At 34.4% G+C, this 12,181-nt stretch overlaps 2 protein-coding genes across 2 annotated transcripts in view; both read left to right on the top strand.

Annotated features, from left to right (window-relative positions):
* Positions 1–20: 20 nt before the first annotated feature.
* LOC149738793 (epoxide hydrolase 1-like) lies at positions 21–5,525 on the top strand. The gene is made up of 9 exons (XM_089874068.1): positions 21–238; positions 631–832; positions 1,405–1,576; positions 1,969–2,098; positions 2,638–2,843; positions 3,406–3,487; positions 3,785–3,934; positions 4,458–4,650; positions 4,810–5,525. Exons 1-9 carry the CDS (start codon positions 21–23, stop codon positions 4,882–4,884), a joined length of 1,428 nt encoding a protein of 475 aa, XP_089730194.1. The 3' UTR covers positions 4,885–5,525.
* Positions 5,526–8,329: 2,804 nt separating this feature from the next.
* Positions 8,330–12,181, top strand: part of LOC149738794 (uncharacterized) — a 32,207-nt gene continuing 28,355 nt past the window's right edge. The window contains exons 1-10 of the mRNA XM_089873700.1: positions 8,330–8,466; positions 8,642–8,707; positions 8,769–8,846; positions 9,368–9,436; positions 9,637–9,711; positions 10,016–10,093; positions 10,166–10,237; positions 10,295–10,366; positions 10,750–10,971; positions 11,532–11,666. Coding sequence (XP_089729826.1) covers positions 8,345–8,466; positions 8,642–8,707; positions 8,769–8,846; positions 9,368–9,436; positions 9,637–9,711; positions 10,016–10,093; positions 10,166–10,237; positions 10,295–10,366; positions 10,750–10,971; positions 11,532–11,666 — 989 coding nt within the window. The 5' untranslated portion in view covers positions 8,330–8,344. The remainder of the gene's footprint in view (positions 8,467–8,641; positions 8,708–8,768; positions 8,847–9,367; positions 9,437–9,636; positions 9,712–10,015; positions 10,094–10,165; positions 10,238–10,294; positions 10,367–10,749; positions 10,972–11,531; positions 11,667–12,181) is intronic.

A 12,181-nucleotide genomic window follows, 5' to 3' on the forward strand; every position in this document is an offset into this window, starting at 1 on the left:
GTATTACATAACCTGTAGCCATGCTTCTGTATGTGGTTGCATTTTTCGTTGCTGTTTTCGCCTTTATAAAATTGAAAACGAAAAAAAAGGAGGACTACCAACTGCTGTCTCGTTTCTTTCCGGACAAGAACTGGTCAGAAAATGAAAACGAACCGGTTGATTTGACCATCACACCATTTAATATTGATATACCTCAAGAAAGAATTGATGACTTGCATAAAAGGCTTGATTCAGTGAGGTATGCATTATGTGACATTGATTCAAGTCTCTGTATAGGAAGTTGAATTAAACAGATGTGTAAAACATGAGTCTAGTTTCACAGTGATTAACTAGGAATAATTATTTCTAAATTTCTAAGACCTTTTTTAGGGGTAAGGTCAGAAAAACTAAATTTTAATGTCAATCAAAATGTATTGAATAGGCTATAATATATATACATTAAACATTTTTTAAAGTTTCTATTGCTCAATTGACCCCAGTTTGGAAAACATTTTGTTTTTACTCTTACTATCTTAAGAAGTTTCCAAAATGTTTGCTTTACTTAGTCTAGAAGTTTTTAAATAAGCCCCAATTTTACATATTTTACAATACCCCACACTTGCTTAAAGTTCAATACCATTTAAATTTTAGAATGCCCACTCCTTCAATCTCAACAAGCTGTTTCCGATATGGGATGCGGACTGAATACATGGGAGAACTCATTAAATATTGGAGGAATGATTACTCTTGGAAGGAGCAAGAGGAAAAGATGAATCAATTCAATCATTTCAAAACCAGGATTGAGGGATTGGATATTCATTTTATTCATGCCAAGCCCAAAGCTGGTGTGGAGGTAATATTGGCATATTTTTTTTATTCTTAATGGGTGAGGTCATAGTCAAAGACCTGGGATTTAGGCCACATATGACCTAATACCCAAACACCCATAAAGCCCACTTAAGTCCTTTGTGCGACCGGTGCCGGGTCGCACCTAGTCGCATATTTTGCATTATTTTTTTATCCTTGTGTGCTTAAGAGTTACCACTATTTTCGCCTTTGTGTATGATTTTATTTAATATAGGCATAAGGCTGACTTTATGTAATGGTAGTTACAGTTTCTTTCCTGATTGAAACATACTTTTTTAATGGAAAACATTTGTTTTAATTGGTATCCGTTAGCTGATTAGGTTTACCTCGGCTTATTTTAAAATAAGTGCATGTTAAGCTTCTACAACGGGAATAATAAATGGCTCACTGTCATATGAGTTATAACTTTGCATTTTCGGCATTAAAAAAATTGGGCATTTTTGTCTTCAGAAAATTTAGCATTTTAGGATTTTTAATGTGGTGTGCTTCGTTTTTCCGACCTTTGGTTTACCTTTTATACCTTAAGTTTATACCTTTAACTGTACACATTCTATTCAGGCAAAAACTGTTCTTATGACGCATGGTTGGCCTGGATCATTCGTTGAATTCCTTGAAATAATCCCAATGCTGACTGACCCTGTCAGTTATGGTGGGAATGAAACTGATGCAATGAATGTTGTGTGTCCTTCCATACCAGGATTTGGATTTTCGGATCCACCAGCACAAGAAGGTGCTTAAACTTGGAATAAACATCACATTTTTTTTATTTTAGGGGGATTAGGGGAAAATGTAACAATGTTAAAGGGCATTACTGTGTTTAATATAATATCCCTTGGCTATGTTTGTTTTTATAGCCACTTAACAGCAGTGTAAATTTTTTTAGGCTTAAAACTAATATGCTATAACATTATGATTTCATATTTCACCCTTGTTCCAATAGTTGGGGTAACATTTTGTACCAGTCACCCCTAAAATTATGCATATTGGCTTGGGGTAATGGGTCAACTATGTTACTCTGGCCTAAATCTTAGGTTCATGAGCATGTCTTTCCATGAAAATTCACCTATATAGACTACCTATGTTGCAGCAATTGCAATAATTATTTTATCTCTAATTTTCCAGGATTCAACACTTTTGAGTGTGCCAGGGTTTTCCACAAACTTATGCTCAGGCTTGGATACAAGAAATACTATGTACAAGGTGGTGACTATGGCTCAATCATAAGTATAGCAGTTGCATTGCTTTACCCAAGGTGAACTTACTATACCAGTATGGTTTATTTACCCTATATGTTTTGGTACTTATTAACTGAACACTGTCTGTTACGTACTTTGGTTTTAACCAGCATTTCATTTTGATGTTGTTTTTAGTAGTGCATCTTGTGTTCTGTGTTGTTGTCTTAATATCTATTTATATATAAAATAATAAAATGTAAATATGCATAGATTTAATTTATTTTTGGGTTAAAAACATGTTCATTTTTATTTTGACTGTTCGGTTTATTGAAACTTTACTGGTGCCTTTAGATCACATTTGACTGATTTGAGGGTCTCTGACTCCATATATAAATCTTAATTTCCTTTTAACTTATTATGTCTTTTTAAAATAAGTCTCGGTTAAATGTGTACAAAACTAAATTCATTTACCATTTTAAAATCTGTAGACTTCTAACATAATAAGCGTCCATAGGCACCAAACATTGGCTGACAGGTAAGACTACACTATTTAGATATTACAGCATAAAGTTTACTACTCTTCACTCTGTAATCATTGTCTTATTCGGTCCCCCAGCTATGTGAAGGGTTGCCATACCACAATGATGTCCGCTCGTCCCGAAGGAACCGGCATCTTGCGTGCAATATGTGCAGCTTATTTCCCACGACTTCTCTTTAACGACCAGGAGAAAGAATCAATTCTTCCGTTTAAAAAATATTTTACTTATTTGTTCACAGAAACTGGTTACTTCCATCTTCATGCAACCAAACCAGATACAGTTGGTGAGAAATGAGGTCTTTTTTTAAATTTTTATCAATGTTTGTTTAGCTGTAGATATTTTTTCTAATATCTTTTTGTGTTCAGAGAAAAAAAAATATAATTTTGCACTAATATAATTTTGCACAGAGCACTTTAAAATTAGCCTTTTTAAACCCTAAAATGTACTAGTTAAAAAAACGGTTAAGTGTTGGAGCTCATTGTCCACCACTGTGAACATATTTTTCCTTGGGCAAGACACTAAAACCAATTGCTCCAACCCACTTGTCACTAAGGAGTTGTCTAAACTGTGAGATATACACAAAACAAAAAATAAGAAAATCCCAAAAATTAATCCACCACAAAGTTACGTAACTCGTAAGCAGGCACGAGGTGTATGTAACAAAACACACGTTCATTTATTTATCAGAAAATGTTCACAACCAGAAACTAATGATTCCCAAAGTTGTAGGTCATATCACTAAAATATCACCATTCCCCACCCTCACCCATTGTCTTAGCATATTACTCTGTATGTTCATTATAAATGCTAATATATTACCTTGTCCAATCATTATTTTCCACCAGGATTTGGTTTGTCTGACTCACCAGCTGGTTTAGCAGCTTATATTGCTGAGAAGTTTTCCACATGGACCAATAGGGCTGCTCGGTAAGTTATAGATGCTTGTAGTAAAAATATATTATATTATATATATATAGCTTCAAGAAGGTATATATATATATAATGTATATAGCTGCAATTATGTTTGTTACCTTCTTGAAGCGTTGATGGTTAAGACCCCTCATTTTGTAAATTTTTTCTTCAATTAGATAGAATACAAATTTAAAAAATATCATAACCACTTTAAAAAAAAATTTTTTTTTAAAAGGACCTCACCTACAAAGAATAAAAACAGCATTTCCATGCAGCCACAATCAAAACCAATATATTCTTACTCTTATACAGCGACACAAAGGATGGAATGCTTGATAAATATTGGACAAAGGACAAGTTGCTTAACAACATTATGATATATTGGTGGTCGGGTAATATCACGTCAACAATGCGCTTGTACAAGGAAACATTTGGCGGGACAACAATGTTTGAAATGACACCGTAAGTTTTAGAATAATTCGTGTTGATCAAAAAGGTTTTTAGAATCAATATTATTGTATGGATTTATTTAATGTGAATACAGCTTTGTTATTCATGTTCACAATATTACGATATCTTTTATTTTGCTGTTTGTTTAAAATCGGCAAAATATGGTACATCTGTGATGTGCTATTCTTTAGCTACTGTGTTACAGGCAGTTTTTAACTTTTTGCCGAGGGGAAAAATATTATTAGGCCTATAACTCTCAACCAACAGTTTTACAGTTGAGTGTGCTGCTCTGAAGCCTTTTTACAGAGCAGAATTGAAATGATACAAAGTGAATAAAATCATAATAATTATTGATCTTTGTATAAAAAAGGAGAATAAAAGGTCAAACTATATAAATAACACGTTAAAATGTCCGTTGTTTTACAATAAAATCGACCAAAAATTAACAATTATTATTACAATAAGCCTGGCAGGGACAACCTATTTAGAAAAACATATTCAGCCGAGACATTCTTAGGATTATTGTCATTCCTAGGATAAAAGTTCGAGTTCCAGGTGGTTTTTGCTGGTTTCCCAACGAAATTATAGGAGCATGCAAAACTTGGGTTGCTCATAAGTTTCCCAACCTTATTCACTTCACGTATATGAAGCAAGGTGGTCACTTCAGTGCGTACGAAGTCCCTGAAGACCTTTCTGTTGACATCAGAGCATTTGTCAGGAAAGTGGAGGTATGAATTAATGTATCTTATTTTTGCATGCATGGCAGGGCATTGACAGTCATTATTATTAACACTGCTTTTCTGTTTCTTAAACCTCATGCCCGCTTACAATATTTTTTTGTTAAACCATATTTTTATGTTAAGCTAAAAACATATTTATTTTAACAGAATCGTGAACGTGAAATGGCAGCAAATGCGACAATTGACGTCAAATTTTCTCACCTGGACCGTTTCGACAACTAAGATATGTTCCAAATTGGTTTCCTAATTGAAGCGCTTTGCTACTGTTTGCAGCAACCTACCACTAATTCTTCAGCAATATTAATCTCAGGCCTTAACCCACTGTATTAATTTTAACTTATAATTTAAACTTAATATGCAAGCATAACCTCAAACCTGTTTCCTAATAGATTTTAGGTGTAATTACAACTACCATATTCCTTCATTAGTGTAAATACAAGCAATCTTATGTAAGCCAGTGCCTCCCAAACTTTTTTGTCGCAATCGTTTTATTAATATACAAATTTTAAATAATATTGGTAAAATTTTCCGATTCAATTTCTGAAAAAGGTTACACAAATTTTTGTAAACATAAAAGAAAATCTTTAATTCTGGTTTTGAGTGGCACTGGTTTAGGCAAAAAGTAATACCCCAATGCACAGCAATATCATTTTTGTGTTGTTTTATTCCATTAAGAATGTGTTCCTACCTAATTGTTTCAACGTTTCTTGTAAATATTTTTTGTGATTTGTTTTAACTTTTAATTTAAAGAAGCTTTTATGTTAGATGTTACTAATGCAACTAGAGTGTTTTAATTCTGCAGATTTAGTTTACGGTATGGTATTTGGCGTTATGCATTATGAGAATAAACTTCTGCATTTCAATACGCTGTACTGTTGTCTATGAAAAACGTGTTCTTCGAAAATAACGGTTTAACCTATTTTGCAAAAAATGACTCGTTTGGCAAAAAACGGTATTTTACTAAATCGTATTTGCACAATATTTTACCTTTGGCATGGCATAGACTTTATTACAAATGTTTTATTGGACAGCCTACTTATTGTGGGTTAATTTCTTTATTTTTATATTTTCGGTTACACATTCATTTGTTCATTTTTTACTTTGGAAAACAGTATGCAGTAGGGTGGGGGAAGATGGGACACCTTTAGCTCATAATATCCAGATATCCTGATTGTATTTTAAACAATTAACAGCGGTCTATGAAAGTCATGAGGACATAGTTTCATATTTCCTTGAATGTTCTTTGTTTACTACTAAATGGGACGAGAAAATATAGCAAAAAAGTGTCCCATCTTCCCCCATCCTACTGTATCTTCATACATCGGTTGCAAGTTTGAAAACGAACGTATAATCTTTTTTTAGTAATCATCATTTGCTTATGTTTGAATTGTAAATGAATGTTACTTTAAAGTCCTTGCGGTGAGTCAACGGCAGTTGTTATACCTTCTATATTCTTATTCATACACCTCGTGCCCGCTTACTAGTTACCACGTATGTCGTGTGAGGTGTCTGTTCTTTTTATATATATGGAGACGACAGTCTGATTAGTGACCACTGGGTTATTTTTTGTGCCGGCTAATATAGGTGGCAACAGCTTACATACACTATGTCCAAATATCTAAAAGAGGTTAGGAAATTCGTGTACACAAAAAAATCTTTGGGTCTGTACATACAGAACATTTGCTGCTTTTATAAACACGCAGCCAAGTCTTATTAAACACGCAGCCAAGTCTTATTTTCTGGGCAGGGGTTCGGTCATTTTAAAGTTACCACCGTGACCAAAACTCAATCACTACAGTATGTGTAACACAACTGTGGTATGAATAGGAATACTGTTGTTTTTATTTGCTATGACAATACATTGTTTTGTTAAAATTATTAATTTAAAACACAAGACTGTACAAGGCACACAATGGTTGCGTCACGTACATTGTCGGCAGTCATATACATTGGACAACGGTAATAAGTTAGTGCCGATTTTTGTTCGGTATTTTGGCCGGAGATTCAGACCAGCATTTTTAGATATTCCACTAAGTTTTCGTTGTTAAGAAATATGAATTTCTCAGTATTTATTCGGCTTTGTGTATCGCTACTTCTGCTTCTTCTCGTACCTTCAGTTAAGTCGCAATGCCGCATTGGTCAACCCCAGTGGACTGGAGCACAATATTGGAACAACAGATATCAGCTTGGTTATGACCAGTGTAAGAAACAGTTACTTTGTAATAAAGCAGCCAGTAGCATGTCCGTATAAAGTATTACAAAATGTTAAAAATAGGACTGTTTTGTGTTTGTAGTAGATTGGGGTAAAATAGTCCGTGTTGTCATTTTTCTTTTTCCTCCCATTTGGTAGTAAACAAAGAGTATTTGAAGAGCTATATATTTTTATCCTCACCACTGTAAAAATTGCTAATTGTTAAAAACACCATTAAGAAGTATGAGATATTATGTTCTAATAGTAGGCTACCTATAACTCCACATTACTATACATTGAGCAGTACAGACTGCATTTTAATAGCGATTATAAGTACGTAAATATAATGCAAAAGGATTTATAAGAAGGCCAACTGTATTACTTAAAGTTAAACCTATTATCATTGACCATTGCTTTTATTACCGTGTCCTCCAGCTGAACGATTCTATGGGTTCTGGTCCTACAACTGTAATTTGAGAGGATCTCATCCTGTGCTACAATGGGGTTACGGAAGGCACTACAATGACTATACAGACGTTGCTTGCACGGGTTGTACATGTAACGATTACTTACGAAACATCAACTGCTCATTACCCACACTTACTGGAGACACAATGTAAGTTATACAAATCGTGTACAGACCGCATTTACCGATATTTCTGCGTATCCATGCGGCCATGTATATAACTTCGCTTAGCGTCGTTTTAGAACAGTGTTCTATTTCAGAAAACCGCATTCCCTTTTACGGGTGACTATGCTAATTTGTGGAGGATTGTATTTTTCCTGTATAGTACAGTCGGGGAAGATGGGACACCTTTTTATTCTCTTTCCTCGTTTCATTTGGTAGTAGACAAAGAACATTTAAAGAATTGTAAAACCAAATCCTCACGACTCCGATAGACCGTTGATATTTGTTTAAAACACGATCAGGATATTTTGATATTATGTGCTAAAGGTGTCCCGTCTTCCCCCACAGTACTATGAAGGAATGAATGAATGAATGTAACTCACTTTATCTTCGCGTGGCCGGAAAACGACAGTCGCTATCACACGGGTTTAACACCTCGTGCCAGCTTACGAGTTACGGTGTGTGTTACTTCGTGGGTGATTATTTTTTTGGTGATTTGTTTATGTATGGCTGGTAATTTGTGACCACTGGGTTGGAGCAATTACCGTTAAGTGTCTTGCCCAAAGACACATACGCCCACAATAGTAGCAACGTCGAGCCTTGAACCTATAACCTCTGGGTTACAGGCATGCGCGCTAACCACTATACGCCACGCGGCGCCGGACTACTATATGTCTAAAAATTTAGCTACCGATTAGTTACCATTGGGTTAAATCATTGTCTGGCCACTATGACGGCATCATAGGATCCGGTACATTTTCGACAAGATGCCATTTACTCAAAAATTATTTTTCTTTTTAATTTTTTAAAATAAATTTTACTTTAAAACATTTTTTTCTAGTTTCATAAAGAGGAAGACCTACATGGATGCAACGATTGGACCTGGTTATTTTCGGGATGAAGTCAAGTTCGTTACACTGCTGGGTGTACCGCTGAAAAACTTTACTTCCAGTCCTTTCTCTAATCTAACCGACCTAGAAAGACTGTAAGCGTTATTAATAATATTTTATGCATTTGCGAGAACGAGACAGTTTTTATGTTTTCATTGTGCAATTTAAGGGAAAAAATCTATCCTACGTATAGGACTTTTCAAGCTAATGATAAAACGTGTCAAATTTTATTATCTTTCAATGGTAAACGTTTATTTTGTTTTTTTTCAGAACAATTCACAATTCTGACCTCGAAGTTTTTCCTGATGTTAGCAGCAACACGGTGTTGGAGCGATTGTAAGTTGTTTGATTGTTAATATTATTTTTTTGTTGGTTACAAACTTTTATTTTATTCCAGAGATCTCAGCAGAAACAAAATTTCGTTCGACTTCGACACATATGAAACCATAAAGCTTCCCTATTCCCTCACTCACGTGTAAGTTAATGATTTTAGCAAGTATATATTTATAAATATGGTAGCATGGGGTAAGACGAGACAGCTTTAGCACATATTGTTCAACTAACCTGTTGATTGTGTTGTAAACAATTAACAACGGCCTATGAGGGTTGCTAGGATACAGTTTTATAATTATGTGGATTTTATTTGTTTATTACCAAAATGGACGGGAGAAATTAAATAAAAAGCTGTTCCATCTTTTTCACTCTACTGTATAAACGAACGGTACCACGAACGTATATAAAAGCTTCACTTATATACAGTTTTAGCTAATTTTTCTTTGATGTTATTTTAAATGTGCGAGAGACTGTGGCCGATTGCCGGTTGTTATCCGTGCCTTTGCAGCGTCTCTTGCCGCATTTTTTGCAGACGATTACGCGAGAAAACCTTGGCTTGACTTTGAACACTTGCTGTAATGGCATACCTTGTTTTTAATAGGAAACTAATGCGAAGTGTCATAAACCTTTTTAACGAGATTTAATGAAGAAGTAACATTTTAGAAATCTGGTGGAAAACGACATATCTTGGATACCACGTGATCTGTTTAGCGGAACCAACATTAGTTTTCTGTGAGTAAAATATGGTTTGTTGCATTTACTTTGCACGACTGTTAGGTTGAGATCTAGTCGAATCAGATTTTTTGCCCTTCATGCACTGTGAAGCCAAGTTTCCAGCCTATTAGGTAAAATCTAAAAATAAGTAGTTTTTTGATAGCGACAATGCTAAAATCACGTTGCATAGGTCTAGCATTTTATGTTTATTACTTTAGTGCCCTCAGTGCGAATAAGATCGGACCACTGATCCCTGCAGAAGCATTCATTAACATGCCAAAGCTACTGTACATGTGAGTTTTTACTCTTCCTTTTTATTGTGTCTATTTTTTATATATGCTGGGTGAGGTCCTTCCCAGAGGACATGAGGCTTATTTGGCTGGATTTGGCAATTTACCCCAACACCCAGGCTAATTATATAAGTATGAATAAGTGTAACTTTTTAATCCTCGCATGGCAGGACAACGATACCAGTTACATAGAAACTTAATCCAACTGAATGTACAAACGATTTGTTATAACCAATAAAAACAACTTTAAATACCTAACGACCAAGTTATATTTTTTATTTTCAAATGTTATGACATTTCAATATAGATCATTCGACGCGAACGAAATCAAGCAACTCTCTTGCACAGAAATGAACTTCTTCTCTTCGTCTCCACTTCAGCATCTGTAAGTACTATGGGCAATAATGTTATACCATTTTTATTTGATTTGTGTAGACTATATCGTCGTTTCTTTCAGAAATTTAAGCCACAACCAAATTTCATGCGTTCAAGAACACACCTTCGATGACATGAAGTATTTAAAGATCTTGTGAGTGGTTTTATACGAAAGAATTGTAGATAATATAACCCAAATTATTTCTCACAGGGAGCTTGGCCACAACAAGATACCTGACTTCGGTAGCTGCTTGTTCAAAAACTTGACGGAAATAATGCACATGTAAGTGACAAGAGTAAATTATTTGTTTCATACTGTATGTTGTTAGTGACGTTTTCCTTGTCTGGTTTTCTGCCTTTTTATATAATACTGCGAGGTAAGATGGATACCTTTAGCACATAATATCGTATATTTCCTAATCGTGTCTTTGTCGGTTTTACTTCTCTTCAGAGAATATATATATGTTATATTTACTACCAAATGTGACGGTAAAAGATTACGAAAACATCATTGTATCCCAACCTACTTTACAACCAATTATTGATTATATAAAAAAACTTTGATATTTTTTCTTCCATAAATAGTTTTACAATAAAACACATAATTCACCGACTCTGTTTCAAGTACGTCTTTTTAAACCAATAAAAAAGCTTTTAAATTTTCAGAGACCTCAGCCACAACGAAATGACTGAATTGAAACGTTTAGCCTTCAGTGATCTGCCCAACGTAAAACGTATTCGACTCCACAATCAGAAGATCGCATGCATTGACACTCACGCCCTTGTTGATGTTCCCCGCATTGGAGAGATATATATAAGCAGTAACCGATTGCCTACTTTTCCACATGCAACGTTTGAATATAGAAACTGGCCTTCTCTATACTCAATGTAAGTATTTTTGTTTTATTAGTTTAATTTAAAGTGTATTAATTATAACAGCGGTTTTTTTATCTGGTAATCAGTAGCATCGAATGATTGTATGCCAGATATCGTCATGTTCAACTTTTATAATTACTTTGTGCATATGCACGTTCATATATAGCCTATAAGTTTCAACTGTCGCTTTGGTTTAATAGCTACTATTATGTAAAATCGGAGAATAAATAAACAACTTGCTTGTTAATTCAAAACTATTGAACCAGTACCGCACTTACTATTTTTTTTGTAACTTCTTACTTTATCCTTGCTTGGTCGGAAAACGACAGTTTTTAAACTCGGGTGTTCGGTGTTATACACGAGTTACCAGGTATGTTACTTTGTGGGTGAGATTTTATAAGTTTTTTTTTCATTTTTTATGTGCGCTGACTCATAATTTTGACAACCCATTAATGACCACTGAATTGAAAAAAAAAACATTCTTAAAGAATTTTTTCAAAATGTTTACAGCAATAAATCAATATAATTTGAAGCCCTTTATTTTTTTTATGTTAAATCATAATTACTTCCAGACACGCCGACAACAACCTGATTCAATCAATCGAGGAATATCCGGAGGTTTCTTTCAAGGGGAGAGACTGGGAACGGTATTGTCCTGGAAGGCAAAGTTTTATTCCCTTTCGAAGTCTGGGTCAAATAAGACATTTGTAAGTGCTTTTGTTTTGCTTTTTGTTTGTTACTGTTAGTGTGTCACCATTTGAACTATATGTAGAACACTAATTTTTGGAAGACAATTTTTTTGGGTATTTTTAAAAGATTTTGTTTTATTTTATTTTTTTACTTTACTTTAATTTTAACAGTCAACTGCAGTGGAATTGAGCTAAATTTATAACCAAACTTTGGTTTTGTTAAACCGGAAAAGTTAATTTAAATATTGAATTCTCTTTATTGGATAGTGAGGCATTGTGCATAGAGTAATAGTTTGTACTCGCGAGATGTCGCTCTAGAGTTAATTGCTTCAGTTAATTCAGCCTGCGTTTCCCTGCGCAGTTAGTGAAACCCAACACTTACGTCTCGTGGGGTATATGACTCCAATTGTCTCATAGAATATTAGACCTTAATAACCGTGCGAGTTAACTAGTTTTGATGCTTATGATGTCTTGGGTGTGGTCTTATAGGATCTTTATCTTTTTCGTATTTAACAGTAAAAACATTTTAAGGG

This window comes from Ciona robusta, chromosome 3 (assembly GCF_009617815.1).
Source record: "Ciona robusta chromosome 3, ASM961781v2".
NCBI lineage: Eukaryota > Metazoa > Chordata > Ascidiacea > Phlebobranchia > Cionidae > Ciona > Ciona robusta.

Coding starts and splice junctions, on each gene's coding strand:
- LOC149738793 (XM_089874068.1), top strand. CDS start 21: ATGCTTCTGTATGTGGTTGCATTTTTCGTTGCTGTTTTCGCCTTTATA. Junction 239..630: donor AAAAGGCTTGATTCAGTGAG/GTATGCATTATG, acceptor TTTAAATTTTAG/AATGCCCACTCCTTCAATCT. Junction 2,099..2,637: donor GTTGCATTGCTTTACCCAAG/GTGAACTTACTA, acceptor TCGGTCCCCCAG/CTATGTGAAGGGTTGCCATA.